At 37.4% G+C, this 15,854-nt stretch overlaps 1 protein-coding gene across 1 annotated transcript in view; it reads left to right on the top strand.

The window, feature by feature from the left end:
• Positions 1–15,854, top strand: part of PEX7 (peroxisomal biogenesis factor 7) — a 90,880-nt gene that overhangs the window by 17,306 nt on the left and 57,720 nt on the right. Inside the window, exons 4-5 of the mRNA XM_036903697.2 lie at positions 10,494–10,571; positions 10,940–11,048. Coding sequence (XP_036759592.1) covers positions 10,494–10,571; positions 10,940–11,048 — 187 coding nt within the window. The remainder of the gene's footprint in view (positions 1–10,493; positions 10,572–10,939; positions 11,049–15,854) is intronic.

Genomic DNA, 15,854 nt, shown 5'->3' with positions numbered 1-15,854 from the left:
TCATGCTAATCGTAATGCCCCCTTTCTTTTTCCCTGCCCTTGTCCCTCCCTTCCCACCCATCCTCCCCAGTCCCTTTCCCTTTGGTACCTGTTAGTCCATTCTTGGGTTCTGTGATTCTGCTGCTGTTTTGTTCCTTCAGTTTTCCTTTGTTCTTATACTCCACAGATGAGTGAAATCATTTGGTACTTGTCTTTCTCCACCTGGCTTATTTCACTGAGCATAATACCCTCTAGCTCCATCCATGTTGTTGCAAATGGTAGGATCTGTTTTTTTCTTATAGCTGAGTAATATTCCATTGTGTATATGTACCACATCTTCTTTATCCATTCATCTACTGATGGACATTTAGGTTGCTTCCATATCTTGGCTATTGTAAATAGTGCAGCGATACACATAGGGGTGCATCTGTCTTTTTCAAACTGGGCTGCTGCATTCTTAGGGTAAATTCCTAGAAGTGGAATTCCTGGGTCAAATGGTATTTCTATTTTGAGCATTTTGAGAAACCTCCATACTGCTTTCCACAATGGTTGAACTAATTTACATTCCCACCAGCAGTGTAGGAGGGTTCCCGTTTCTCCACAACCTCACCAACATTTGTTGTTGATTGTCTTTTCGATGATGGTGATCCTTACTGGTGTGAGGTGATATCTCATTGTGGTTTTAATTTGCATTTCTCTGATGACAAGCGATGTGGAGCATCGTTTCATGTGTCTGTTGGCCATCTGAATTTCTTCTTTAGAGAACTGTCTTTTCAGCTCCTCTGCCCATTTTTTAATTGGATTATTTGCTTTTTGTTTGTTGAGGTCTGTGAGCTCTTTATATGTTTTGGATGTCAACCCTTTATCGGATCTGTCATTTATGAATATATTCTCCCATACTGTAGGATACCTTTTTGTTCTATTGATGGTGTCCTTTGCTGTACAGAAGCTTTTTAGCTTGATATAGTCCCACTTGTTCATTTTTGCTTTTGTTTCCCTTGCCCGGGGAGATATATTCATGAAGAAGTCACTCATTTTATGTCCATGAGGTTTTTGCCTATGTTTTTTTCTAAGAGTTTTATGGTTTCATGACTTCATTCAGGTCTTTGATTCATTTCGAATTTACTTTTGTATATGGGGTTAGACAATGGTCTAGTTTCATTCTCTTACATGTAGCTGTCCAGTTTTGCCAGTACCATCTGTTGAAGAGACTATCATTTCCCTATTGTATGTTCATGGCTCCTTTATCGTATATTAATTTGCCATATATGTTTGGATTAATGTTTGGAGTCTCTGTTCTGTTCCACTTGTCTGTGGCTCTGTTCTTGTGCCAATACCAGATAGTCTTGAGTACTGTGGCTTTGTGGTAGAGCTTGAAGTTGGGGAGCGAGATCCCCCCCACTTTATTCTTCCTTCTCAGGATTGCTTTGACTATTTGGGGTCTTTGGTGGTTCCATATGAATTTTTGAACTGTTTGTTCCAGTTCATTGAAGAATGCTGTTGGTAATTTGATAGGGATTGCATCGAATCTGTATATTGCTTTGGGCAGGATGGCCATTTTGACGATATTAATTCTTCCTAGCCAGGAGCATGGGATGAGTTTCCATTTGTTAGTGTCCTCTTTAATTTCTCTTAAGAGTGTCTTATAGTTTTCAGGGTATAGGTCTTTCACTTCCTTGGTTAGGCTTATTCCTAGGTATTTTATTCTTTTTGATGCAATTGTGAATGGAGTTGTTTTCCTGATTTCTCTTTCTATTGGTTCATTGTTAATGTATAGGAAAGCCACAGATTTCTGTGTGTTAATTTTGTATCCTGCAACTTTGCTGAATTCTGATATTAGTTCTAGTAGTTTTGGAGTGGAGTCTTTAAGGTTTTTTATGTACAATATCATGTCATCTGCAAATAGTGACAGTTTGACTTCTTCTTTACCAATCTGGATTCCTTGTATTTCTTTGTTTTGTCTGATTGCTGTGGCTAAGACCTCCAGTACTATGTTGAGTAACAGTGGGGAGAGTGGGCATCCCTGTCTTGTTCCCAATCTCAGAGGAAAAGCTTTCAGCCTCTCACTGTTCAGTATGATTTTAGCTGTGGGTTTATCATATATGGCCCTTATTATGTTGAGGTATTTGCCCTCTATGTCCATTTTGTTGAGAGTTTTTATCATGAATGGATGTTGAATTTTGTCGAATGCTTTTTCAGCATCTATGGAGATGATCATGTGGTTTTTGTCCTCTTCTATTTTTTGGAAAACTTTAAGGAGAATGGGTATTATGTCTTCTCTGTATGTCTGATAAAATTCCGAAGTAAATCCATCTGGCCCGGGGGTTTTGTTCTTGGGTAGTTTTTTGATCACCACTTCAATTTCGTTGCTGGTAATTGGTCTGTTTAGATTTTCTGTTTCTTTCTGGGTCAGTCTTGGAAGGTTGTATTTTTCTAGGAAGTTGTCCATTTCTCCTAGGTTTTCCAGCTTGTTAGCATATAGGTTTTCATAGTATTCTCTAATAATTATTTGTATTTCTGTGGGGTCTGTCATGATTTTTCCTTTCTTGTTTCTGATTCTGTTGATGTGTGTTGACTCTCTTTTTCTCTTAATAAGTCTGGCTAGAGGCTTATCTATTTTGTTTATTTTCTTGAAGAACCAGCTCTTGGTTTCATTGATTTTTTCTATTGTTTTATTCTTCTCAATTTTATTTATTTCTTCTCTGATCTTTATTATGTCCCTATGTCTGCTGACCTTAGGCTTCATTTGTTCTTCTTTTTCCAATTTCGATAATTGTGACATTAGACCATTCATTTGGGATTGTTCTTCCTTCTTTATATATGCCTGGATTGCTATATACTTTCTTCTTAAGACTGCTTTTGCTGCATCCCACAGAAGTTGGGACTTTGTGTTGTTGTTGTCAATTATTTCCATATATTCCTTGATCTCTATTTAAATTTGTTCATTGATCCATTGAGTATTTAGGAGCATGTTGTTAAGCCTCCATGTGTTTGTGAGCCTTTTTGTTTTCTTTGTAGAATTTATTTCTAGTTTTATACCTTTGTGGTCTGAAAAGTTGGTTGGTAGAATTTCAATCTTTTGGAATTTACTGAGGCTCTTTTTGTGAGTTAGTATGTGGTCTATTCTGGAGAATGTTCCATGTGCACTTGAGAAGAATGTGTATCCTGTTGCTTTTGGATGTAGAGTTCTGTAGATGTCTATTAGGTCCATCTGTTCTAGTGTGTTGTTCAGTGCCTCTGTGTCCTTACTTATTTTCTGTCTGGTGGATCTGTCCTTTGGAGTGAGTGGTGTGTTAAAGTCTCCCAAAATGAATGCATTGCATTCTATTTCCTCCTTTAATTCTTTTAGTATTTGTTTCACATATGCTGGTGCTCCTGTATTGGGTGCATATATGTTTATAATGGTTATATCCTCTTGTTGGACTGAGCCCTTTATCATTATGTAGTGTCCTTCTTTGTCTCTTGTTACTTTCTTTGTTTTGAAGTCTATTTTGTCTGATACTAGTATTGCAACACCTGCTTTTTTCTCCCTATTGTTTGCATGAAATATCTTTTTCCATCCCTTGACTTTTAATCTATGTATGTCTTTGGGTTTGAGGTGAGTCTCCTGTAAGCAGCATAAAGATGTGTCTTGCTTTTTTATCCATTCTATTACTCTGTGTCTTTTGATTGGTGCATTCAGCCCATTTACATTTAGGGTGATTATTGAAAGATATGTACTTATTGCCATTGCAGGCTTTAGATTCGTGGTTACCAAAGGTTCAAGGTTAGCTTCTTTACTACCTTACTGTCTAACTTAACTTACTTACTGAGCTATTATAAACACAGCCTGGTAATTATTTCTCTCCCTTTTTATTCCTCCTCCTCCATTCTTCATATGTTGGGTGTTTTGTTCTATGCTCTTTTTAGGAGTGCTCCCATCTAGAGCAGTCCCTCTAAGATACCCTATAGAGGTGGTTTGTGGGAGGCAAATTCCGTCAACTTTTACTTGTCTGGGAATTGTTTTCATCCCTCCTTCATATTTAAGTGATAATCGTGCTGGATACAGTATCCTTGGTTCAAGGCTCTTCTGTTTCATTGCATTAAATATATCATGCCATTCTCTTCTGGCCTGTAAGGTTTCTGTTGAGAAGTCTGATGATAGCCTGATGGGTTTTCCTTTGTAGGTGACCTTTTTTCTCTCTCTCGCTGCCTTTAATACTCTGTCCTTGTCCTTGATCTTTGCCATTTTAATTATTATGTGTCTTGGTGTTGTCCTCTTTGGGTCCTTTCTGTTGGGAGTTCTGTGTACTTCCGTAGTCTGAGCAACTATTTCCTTCCCAAGTTTGGGGAAGTTCTCAGCAATTATTTCTTCAAAGACACTTTCTATCCCTTTTTCTCTCTCTTTTTCTTCTGGTACCCCTATAATGCGGATATTATTCCTTTTGGTTTGGTCACACAATTCTCTTAATATTGTTTCATTCCTGGAGATCCTTTTATCTCTCTCTACATCAGCTTTTATGCATTCCTGTTCTCTGGTTTCTAGTCCATCAATGGCCTCTTGCATCTTATTCATTCTGCTTATAAATGCTTCCAGAGATTGTTTCACTTCTGTAATCTCCCTCTGGACGTCATCCCTTAGCTCTTGTATATTTCTCTGCATCTCCATCAGCGTGTTTATGATTTTTATTTTGAATTCTTTTTCAAGAAGACTAGTTAGGTCTATCTCCTTCTCAGGTGTTGTCTCAGTGATTTTTGTCTGAGATTCTGCCTTTTCATGGCGATAGAGATAGTTTGCGGAGCTGGGGTGAGTGACGGCTGGGAGAATGTCCCTTCTTGTTGGTTTGTGGCCTTCCTCTCCTGGGAGAACAGCGACCTCTAGCGGCTTGTGCTGGGCAGCTGCGTGCAGACGGGTCTTCTGATCTTGTCCTGCCGCTATGGAGTTTATCTCCGCAGTTGCTGTGGGCGTGGCCTACCTCGGGCTGCTGCTCCAATATGGCAGAGCCGTGTCAGAGGGGAAATGGCTGGGAAGCTGTTTATCCCCGTGGGAAGCTGTTTATCCGAGCGGCCCTGCTGCACAGGGGGTTAGGGTGCCCAGAGATCCCCGGGATTCCCAGGTGCTTGGCTAAGTGTCTCGGGACGCTTCCGTCCAGCCGTGGGGTCCCTGTCCTTTAAGACTTTCAAAAAGCACTCGCTTTTCTTTGTCCCCGGGGCACCGGCTGCAGGACCCGCTCACAGGTTTTACTGTCCTGCTTCCCTAGTTTCCAGCACCCCACGTATGCACTGTGTGTCTGTGCTCTGGCCCGGATGGCTGGGGCTGGGTGTTTAGCAGTCCTGGGCTCCCTCTCCCTCCCGACTCCGACTCCTCTTCTCCCTCCGGGAGCTGGGGGGAGGGGCACTCGGTCCCGCTGGGCCGGGGCTTGTATCTTACCCCCTTCTCGAGGCGCTGGGTTCTCACAGGTGTGGATGTAGTCTGGCTATTGTCCTGTGTCTTCTGGTGTCTCTTTTAGGGAGAGTTGTATTTGTTGTATTTTCAAAGATATATGTGGTTTTGGGAGGAGGTTTCCGCTGCTTTACTCATGCTGCCATCTTGGCTCCACCTCCATCGAAAATTTTTTTTTTAATTTAAGTTTCACATTACAAGAATTATATAGCCCTTTCTAATCATTCAGTAATTAAAAATGAATGTCCTTTTCCTTTGTGTCGATGCAGGTAAGTATGAATATTCTGGACATAGTTTTTATTTAATGATTTTTAACTAAATAGACCAATTTGAGAAGGGAAGTCCTATACAGTAGACTAAAAATGAGCTTGTTGGGAGTTGGTTCAGTAATAAAATTTGTCCTTTCAAACTGATTTTGATGAGGTTCAGATTTCATTAAGTGGGACAAAATATTGTTTAGTGTTTTTTTTTCTTTCTGCAGTTTCTCAGTTTTCTTCAATACTGTCAAGAATAATTTCATAGGATAGGCCTTTAGAGGATCCTGCTTTTAAAGCCTAAGTGCATATCTTTCTTCTTTTTAATACTTGACCATTTCCCATGTCCACTGTTTGAGTGGGAGTGAAGGGGTAAAGTGGAAATAGGGAAAGGAAGGAAGAGTAGTGTGAGATGCGCTTTCCATTCAGATTTGCTTTTCTGTCCCTTTATTCATTCATTCCAAAACTGTGGTTAACTCTGCTGTCTGCAAGGGACTGTACTAGGCCCAGTGGGAAAGTGAACACGTCAGGCATAGTCCATGCCCTTCTGGAGTCCTTGTCTTCTCTAGGGGAGAGAGGCTTCAGCTGGTTATCTAATTTCTAGTGTGATCAGTGGTATGAATGGGCAGAGTGCTAAGAGAGGGGAGGGTCTTTTCCAGGGGACAGATAGGGAGGATATCCTTGAGTATGAAGGGAGAGTAGGAATTAACTCTTCAGGTGGAGAGGACAGAGGAATAGGATTAGAGGCAAAGCAAAGGGCACACTTGAAAGAGAAGGATTGAGCCTGTGTGCCCGGAACAGTTAACATTTTGGTTGTTATGCTCAGATCAATGGAAAGACATTGAAGATTTAAAAGGTTTACTGTGAAATATTTCATGCATATAACATATACATAATATATAATAATATATAATGAACATTTGTATATTCATCATCTAACTTAAGAAATAAAACATTACTTATACCATTGGAGGTCCTTGTTACTGGTTCTCTCCTTCTCTCTCCTTCTTTCTTCCCAGAGGTAACTACTATCCTGAATTTTCTGTTTCCGTTTTCTTTGCTTTTCCTTTTAATTTTACTACCTATGAATGCATCCCTAAATCATGCATAGTTCTGCATGACTTTGACCTTTGGGTAATAAGCAGTGGCATGGATAAATCTCAGTTTTGAGTGAAGATGGTAATATGCAGGAGTATGAAACCTTTGAAGGGCTTCCTCCGGGGGTAGGGGTTGTCATAAGTTTGTGTTTTTAATGTAATGAGGATAATGGATTGGAGATGAGCAAGAATATATGGGGAAAGCAGTTAAAAGGATGCTATAATCGCTATAATAATAGGTGGTAGCTTATGGTTGATATTTGTAGCCTTTTAAGAGAAATTATCTACAAACCATAGCCCTTTGGGATCTTGTCCTTCCTAACCAGTTGACCTAGTTCCTCAAACAGGACAAACTTATTTCCTGCTGTAGGTTGTTTCTCTGTTCTTCTCCTGGAAGCCTTTCCTCTCGGATCTGCAGTGTTCTCTCTTTTACTCCACTCAGGTCTGTTCACAGAGGTCTTCCCTGACCACTGTATTGAGAAGTAACCCGCCTGCCTTTGTCATTGTTTTCTGGTCTCCCTATTTTGCTTTATTTCTTTCTGTAGTTTTTTTTTTTTAATCACAATCTAAAATTACATATTTATTTATTTACAGCTGTCTTTCCTACAAAAATGTAAGATCCATGAGAGCTTGGACTTTATATGTCTTGTCTAATATTGTATCCCAGTTCCCGCTGTCTTGTACCTGGTAGGTGCTTATTAAATTCTTGTTGTCTAGATTAGTGAATTAGCTTGAAGTTGTGATAGTGGAATCCAGTCACTTCTTCTTGGGTGTCTCCCAAACATCCCTCCATCTGTAAACTTTTTTTAGAGCTTGAGGTTAATGCCCAAACCCTGTTGTTGCTAGACATTTCCACTCGACTATCTTGCTGTCACCTCATATTCAGTATGTCTAAAATTACACATTATCTTCCTTCCTCCAGTCTTCCAGTTTTGTTAATGCCATGATCACTGACGGTCCCCAGGCATGAAACCTTAGTGTGACATGGCAGTGCTCACTGGTCCTGATCCCTAGGGGGCTTTCTGTGCCCGTTTATGTCTTTGGGAGAGTTGTTTCTGGTCTCTCTTTTCCCTTATGCTTTCTGCTGCTGACATTTTAGCCAGTCCTCTAGCCTCTGCATGGATCCTTGTCTTATGGGCATCATGTGGGATTTTCCATCCCAGCACTGGTCTTGTGTTTATGTTTAGAGTTTCTTTTTTTTAAAACATAATATCCTGTCTGTATTGTACTTTCCCGTGTCCTAATACTTTATACACAGTAAAACAAAGTATTTATTGATTGGGTTTCCTTTATTTCCTTCTCGTTTGTCCCATTTTTAACTTCACCAGTGTCTCTATCCTTAGTTTTGTCCTAGAGCCCTGATGTTTACACTTCGTTATGTGACTGATTAAAACATCAGGCAGCAACACTGCCATCAGCATATTTTCTTACCTCCTTTCTTTTGTTTAGGGTTCTCCAAATTCTCTAGCTTCTCTCTGAGCCTCTGGAGGCTCTTGTAGTTTTAAAAGATGAGACATCATAGAGTTTCAAATTCTGCATCATGTTGGAAATGTGTATAGGACCGTGAAACTGAGCTGTTGATGTTAGTTTTCAGTTACATTTGTTCAGTTATCCTCTAAATGAAAACAGTAGCTCTTTGTAACTACTTAGCAGCCTTGCATGTTGTGAAGATAAATGTAGTTGGATAAATTATCTTAACTCATATCATTAGAGTGTCTGTTATATTGCAATGAGCGTAGATGTACAAGATGATTTTGCTTATGACGGGACTTCCAAAATCAAGCAGGTATGGCAGTTATTTAACACAAATTTTAGTAAAATATGGTAAATGCTAAATTATAAGTAAGTACAAGATGCTGTTGGAGTGTACAAGGAAGCATTTAATTCATTGAGGGGTTTGTCATCAGGACCCTTACAACATAAAGGATGTAATGGGACTGGGTCTTGACAGATGAGTGGGAATTCACCCATTGGGCAGGGGCTTTAAGTTCATGGATATGGCTGTTTCACGCAAACGGAATGGAATCAGTGTGGGCTGCAAGGGCGATACCGGTATTGCAGCTCAAGGCCACCAAGAAGTTCCAATTCAAAGTGCCCTCCAGCAGCATGCTGTAGAGACAGCCCAGCATAATAATTAAGGGTGGACTCTGCAATTAGGCTCCCCAGTTTGAGATTTCAGCTCTGCTACTACTTCCTAGCTTTAGAATTTTTGGACAAGTTTACTTAACTTTTTTGGACCTTGGCACAGTATCTACTTCATAGAAGTGAAGATTAAATGAGGTCAAATACATAAAGTGCTTATGACAACATCTGACACATAGTAGGTACTCAATAAATATTTGCTATTGTGCTTATTTTTGAGTATTCACATTGGCCTAGAGTAGGAGTTGACAAACTGCTCATGAGCCAGGGCCATACCCGGCCTACTGTCTGATTTGTACATAAAGGTTTGTGGGAACACAGCCATGCCCATTTATTAAGTACCACCTATAGCTACTTTTGTGCTCTATAGGGCTGACAGACTGAATGGCCCATAAAGCCTAAATATTTGTATGGCTTTTTACAGAAGAAGTTTGCTGAGTCCTGGCCTGGAGGATAGCATTAAACCCTTTAGCTCTCAAGATCTTCAGTGATTGCTTCCAAACCTGTCTTTTTCCATCAGTAACTCACCGATGACTGCAATGGCTCTTTGGTTTTTGCTGCCCCTTCTGCTCCCTGTGGCTGCAATATGGTTTCTTTAGTGTTCCAGCTGTTCTTCTCTTTTCAAGAATATGGGCAGCAGCAGGATCAGGACTATGACAGGGTGGGTGAGGCACTCACCTTGGGTATGCAGTTAAACAGACCTCAAAACACTCAGTAGTTAAAGTTCTAAATAAAGACAGGATCAGTTACTGATTTTTTTCTCTTACTCAGGCTCCAACATGGCTAGGCATAGAACTAGGCAGCAGAGAACAGGTTACCCATGCTTAAGCCACCACAAGCTGCAGACATTCATGCTACCTCCATAAATAAGGTAGAGTTTTCAGACTCAAAATAACCTGCTGGCTAATCACATTTAATGATGTATACTTGGATCCACATCAGGACTACTTTCATAAAAAATATTTATGCACTTGTGTTATTGAACTTGGCTTAAAGTGGTGATCTGTATATACTCTATTGTATAAAATGGCAGAATGAAAAATATTTCCATAAGTTTTCAAATGGTTCATTTAAAATGGTTCACTGAGAGCAGTGAAGCATAGATTTGAATAGCATTGGCTAACTAAAGCTGTTTACTGAGAGATCTGAAAGGATTACCTGGTTCCTATAAGCTTTTTCTAAGAAAGGCCAGATAGGGAAATTAATTGAATTTTAATGCTTTCTGATAAACATTGACCTGGCAAGCTTTTAGATGACTAACTTTTTAATCTCTTTGACATTTCTTCAGGTTGTTCCAGACAGTGGTTTGTTAGTCAGTTTAAAGATATGTATAATTTTATAATTTGTTCCTGTGAAGTTTGGAAATATTCTTTAGAATTTGGTAAAAGTAGAATGGAGTTTTATATGTAAGGAATAAATCTGAAGGAGTGGACAAGATGATTTCTCAGACACCAAGTTTAGATTTGTAGGACTTTATGTGATGTTTAAGTGAAATAAATTAGTTGCTTTAACTGAATATCACTGTCATAAAGAGACAAAATACAGTAATGAAGTTGATGTTCTTTTGCTTCCTAAAGGACATTTTCAAATGCTTTTTAGGTGTACAGTGTTGATTGGAGCCAAACCAGAGGTGAACAGCTTGTGGTGTCTGGCTCATGGGATCAAACTATCAAGTTGGTATGTCAGACTTACTGTTTTTAAAACCAAATACTCAGTTCTGAAAACTTCCACAGTTTTTTTTCGCTTCTAGAATGTACTTCAGTAGTTTTTGAATTAGACACCTAATTTTCTTTTCAAAAAAATACTTATTAGAAATTATAATTTTCTAATCTTTTGGCTGTAAACTAATTAGCTCAGCATGATTACTTTGGCTCTTTAAATACCATCTTGCTTTATATTTTATTTAAAAAATCCTTGAAATATGTGTGTATATCGTGTGTGTAAATATATAAATATATATATAGTATTTTGTATATATTGTATACATAAAAGCATAAATTTGAATTTACCTCTGTTAAGTAATTGATCTATTCATTTATTTGTAGTGGGATCCAACTGTTGAAAAGTCTCTGTGCACCTTTAGAGGCCATGAAAGTGTCGTTTATAGCACAATCTGGTCTCCCCACATCCCTGGGTGCTTTGCTTCAGCCTCAGGTAAATCACTGAGCCTTGCTTGTAGTGAATGGTGGCTTTGCTTTTCCCAGTAGGTGGCGCTGTCCACCTAGATTGGGAGGGAAAAAGGGGCTCCATATACTATTCTTTGTGCTTTTTAGATTTCTCATTCTTTACCAACCTCTAGACAGGAAAGACTCAGGCCTGGACTCCTTTTCAACTATTAATGAACAAATATGGTTCATCTTAGGCAGACCATACCCAGTCATAAAGCTCTCAAATTTGGGAACCAATCCAACTCCTTTTGCTGGCTCCTGAGGTGCTTTGCTTAGATGCCTTTATCCTTGATTTATCAGGACGAAGTAAGTCTAAAAGTTATAAGAATGTGTGACATGTGCTAATTAATCATAAATATTTATGGTAATTGACAAAGTAAGATCATCACTTTTTATTTTTTACTTTTATACTTTCAAAAAAATAAATTGATAAAAAGCTTTTTAATCAAAAAGAAAAAAATTTTTTTTAATCAAAGAAAAAAAATGCTTTTGATGAAAAAGTCAAATATCTTCAAAGGCTGAATTTGCTTAGTGATACTAGATGTTATAGGCTATAGCTATAGAACTGTTGTTGCAGCTATATAGGAAAATATTTTATAATTTTGAGTCAAAATCACCTGTCCCCCAATTCATTTTCTCCATTGAGAGCACTGTTACTATAAAACAGTTTTTGGCTGTGGAGATTTCTTAGTAACTTTAGTCTTGTATTAGAGCTGAATCGAGTGAATCATTCTGTTGTTCAGAAAGAATTCTTAGACTCTAGTTTTCAATAAGCTTGAGGGAAAAGAACACCCACCAATTATATATTATGGATTATACACATAAATTTATATTATGTATTTAAATTTATGAAATTAAAACATATTTAAAAACAGGTACAACATGTTTCTTTTATTTGATGTACCACAAATAAACATTTGGGTTAAGACAGTTTTCTGCATACTCTTTCCTTTCTAAAAGCTGTTGATACTTTATATTGCTTTATTTTTCTTTTAAATAATTTGTGTAATGTATTGAGTGTCATTAAAGCTGTAAAAAATGTAGAAATGAAACGAAGGTGAACAATTTAACTGGCATGGGCAAGGACAGAGTTGCTCTTCTAGGCTACCTTTTTGAACCCCTTCCACCCTGCCTCAGGAGACATGTAGTAGGAAAGATAAACTGGTGTCTGCTCAGAATATTCCAATGTGAGGATTTATTCAGTTAGATCATTTTATGTCTATATACATAATCTACATGACACTAATTATTTTCAAATGTGTTTATTTCAGAGCAGCAGCACCTTACAGTTTAACAAAACTATAAATAAAAAATAAAGTAAAATAAATTAAATAGATAAAATATAAATAAAAAATTTTTTTAATTTAAAAATTTACTTCTGATAGTGTTGAACAAACAATTATTTTAAGGTTTGGACCTTGAAACGGTAAGCAGATGCACATCCTGAATCTTTTAAATGTTTGCCAATTTGATAAATGAAAAATGACATCGAATTGTTTTGATTTGTGTGTTTAATTACTAGGGATTGTGAATACCTTTTATATGCCAATTGGCCACTATAGTTGTTCTTTTTTGAGTTGCGCATGCATGGCTTTGGATCATTTTCTACTAATGTTTGTTATCATTTCTCTGTATTGATTTATGAACTCTTTTTATATCTGGAATTAGTCTTATTTATCTTACATATGTTAAACATTTCCCCAATTTTTGTCTGTCTTTCAACCTATTTATTTTATTTTTACTGTAGAAGCATTTAAAACTTTCGGTAGTCAAAACTATCAATTTTTTGCTTGATAGGTTTCTGGTAAGGAGTTGGCTCAGTAAAAAATGGGAGGCCTGGGAGGACAAAGAAAGAGAACATTCCAGGTAGAAAGAGTAGGATGTCCAAGAGAAAGAACTTGATGTGTCTGAGAAACTGAAAGAAAACCAGGGAGACTGTTGCTCATAAGAAAGGGTAGTAAAAATGAGGTCTCGGTAGCATACAGGGGCCCAGATCATGCCTTGTGGGCTGGATTCAAGATTTTGGATTTTATCCTGTGTTCAGTGAGAAGACATTGAGGTTTAATAAGAAAGTGGTATGATTAGGCTTATGCTTTATAACTCATTCTGGCTGTCATGTAGAGAGGATAGTTTGGCGGTGAGCAAGAGTGGATGCAGAGAGATCAATTAAGAGAGAGATGAAGGCATGGATAAGGATGGTGGCAGAAAGGTTGGAGGCTGATTTGAGTGGTTGTTAGAGATGATTTTATAAAATATGGAAGAGGTGAGAGAGGGGTGAGTAAAGAATGACTCCTAGATTCCTGGCAAAGACAAATTTGTATATGGCAATTTATAACTGAGATGGAAATATGCCTGAAAGAGAAGATCTTGAGTTTTAGAACACATTGAGCCTGTGGGACACACGTGTGGGGCTGTCAGTGAGAAGGTTGAGTTTAGAGCTGAGAAATCTGGCCTTATAAACAAATTCTGTCTTTGACTCATAAATGGAACTAAAGCCACTGCAGTAAATCAGAGCACCAGGGAAGACTAAGAGAAGGAATCTTAGAATAGAGCACTGGTTGGCAGATGCTTGCCCTCAGATCAAAACGACCCACTGATAGTTTTGTAAGTAAAGTTTTATTGGAATACAGCCACACGCATTCATTTATGTATCATCTGTCTATGGCTGCTTTCACAGCATCGTGGCAGAATGGCGTAATTGTGACAGAGATGGACCGGCTCTCAATGCCAAAAATGCTTACTTACTGTTGGGTCCTTAACAGAAAATGTTTGCTGACCCCTAGTCCAAAGTCTTCAGGGGAGATAAAGAAGTGGAAGTTCTTTTGTGCAGTTTGCTTAGGGGAGGAGAGAAGACAATATCTAGGGGAGGAGGTAGTGTGCTTCTAGTATTTTCTCCTCTCTTTCATTACCTGGCAAATGAAGACAAACCATCAGAAGGATAATTGTTCCTTTATTGCTAATAAACTGTATCAATACCCTGAGTTTCTGAATTATGTTGAGTACCTTCCATAGGAAATAGAATGTCCAGAAATCCTTCCCTCCCCCAAACAGAAATCCTTCCCATTTGTTTGCTTCATTATTTTCCTTAATTCTAAAAATTAAAAATGATCAAATGTCTCTGAATTCCGAAGTATTATTAGGTTGAAGACACTCAGAATTGGAAACAGACAAGTATGTACATTAGATTAAGCAATTTTTTAGATCCTAAGATAATATTGAATAATAGTAATTTCTGTTTATAGAGGTTCAGTTAATTCAAAAAGTATTTTGTTTACTGATTAAAATTTATAGCATTTTTCTATAGAATGAAAAATAACCTATAAAGTTATTGCTATTATTTAAAAAATTTCTAAGTTTCTAAGTCATGGTTTTTTGGTTCATAATCTGAGTTAAATCTTTCCCAAAATACCAAGTCCTTTGGGGTGGGACCAGTAATGTATTTTTACTTGTCACATTTCTTTTTCTGAGCCTAAATTCTTCTTTTACTCTTTTATCTTTCTGTGGCACAGTTAACCATAAGGCTGGGTGTATATTAAGTAAATGATAGCAATATTAATACACTTGTTTGAATTAACTACTCCTTTAGCCTGTATATATAACATGAGTTACTCATCTTTTATGCTTTTAATTTAGTGTAAATGCTAATGAGTTTCATGATAATAATGAATCAGATCTGTAAGATGACCACAGTTGTTGAAAGCCCTAATACAGAACGTTAGTATAGTGTAACTAGAATTCTTATAAGGGTGTGAATTGATTAACAGTAGCTTCATTTTCTTAGGGTAGGTATGTCCTTTGGTATTATATCCTACAGTTTCAAAGGATTCATTTCAAATCCTGGATGGAATTAGTGGTATAGAATAGATTCATCCTCAAAACTGAAATATACTTCCTTCTAGCAAAACAGTAAAAACATGTCTGTTGGATGCCTATGGAAGCATTCATAATAAAGTAGAATTAATAATGAGGATAATTTTACAGATTTGTGAAAGTATTAGTAAGTAAAACTCCTTCAACTACTGATAGAATTTTAAAAATTCCTTTGCCTTACTATTGTAATTTTGTTAATTAACATTCAAGATTCTAAAATTGTCTTCATTTGTTCTTAATTATTACTCATTTTATAATCATGACTAAATATAAAACCTGATAATGACAGAATCATGAACTAATACAGCTGAATTTATTTAAATGCCTCGCAGAGTTGTGTATATTGCCCTTTATTTGAGCTGAGTCATGTACACCCCTTCCTCTTACGTTGGCCTGTTGTCTCACATGGTTTACATAATATTGACTCTGGATGTTGTGCATAGAACATTTGGTATGTGAAAAAAAAAATTTGTTGTGTGAGACTGAATAGCAGAAAAAGAGTAATTGTGTATAGTGAGTTAGTATAATCACAAAATTTAATTACCTGTACATTGTAAATAGGTAGTACATAAAAAGTCTTTTATCAACAGAACATACATTTGCTTTAATAGAAAAAAAGTCATTTATTTAATATTACCTTCATGTGTTATATTACAAATGAATATAAATAGCGCATATCAGCCAGGATTTCTTTAGTTGAAAGTGAAAGAGATTCTGAGCTGAATCACCTTAAAGAAGAAGATAATTTGTTTGCTCACATAGTTGTAATGTCCAGAAATACTTCTGGCTTTCTGGACAGGGCTGGCTGTCAGGACCAAATAATATTCTTGCTATATCTCTTTTGTACTGTGCTCTGTTGCATTGGCTTCATTGCCGGTACCACATGACAGCAGCAAGGTGACAGTAACCCCAGCCCCTCCAC

Source organism: Manis pentadactyla, chromosome 12, assembly GCF_030020395.1.
Source record: "Manis pentadactyla isolate mManPen7 chromosome 12, mManPen7.hap1, whole genome shotgun sequence".
Classification (NCBI taxonomy): Eukaryota; Metazoa; Chordata; class Mammalia; order Pholidota; family Manidae; genus Manis; species Manis pentadactyla.
Note: the sequence above shows the minus strand (reverse complement) of the source record. Positions and strands in the feature narration are given on the sequence as shown.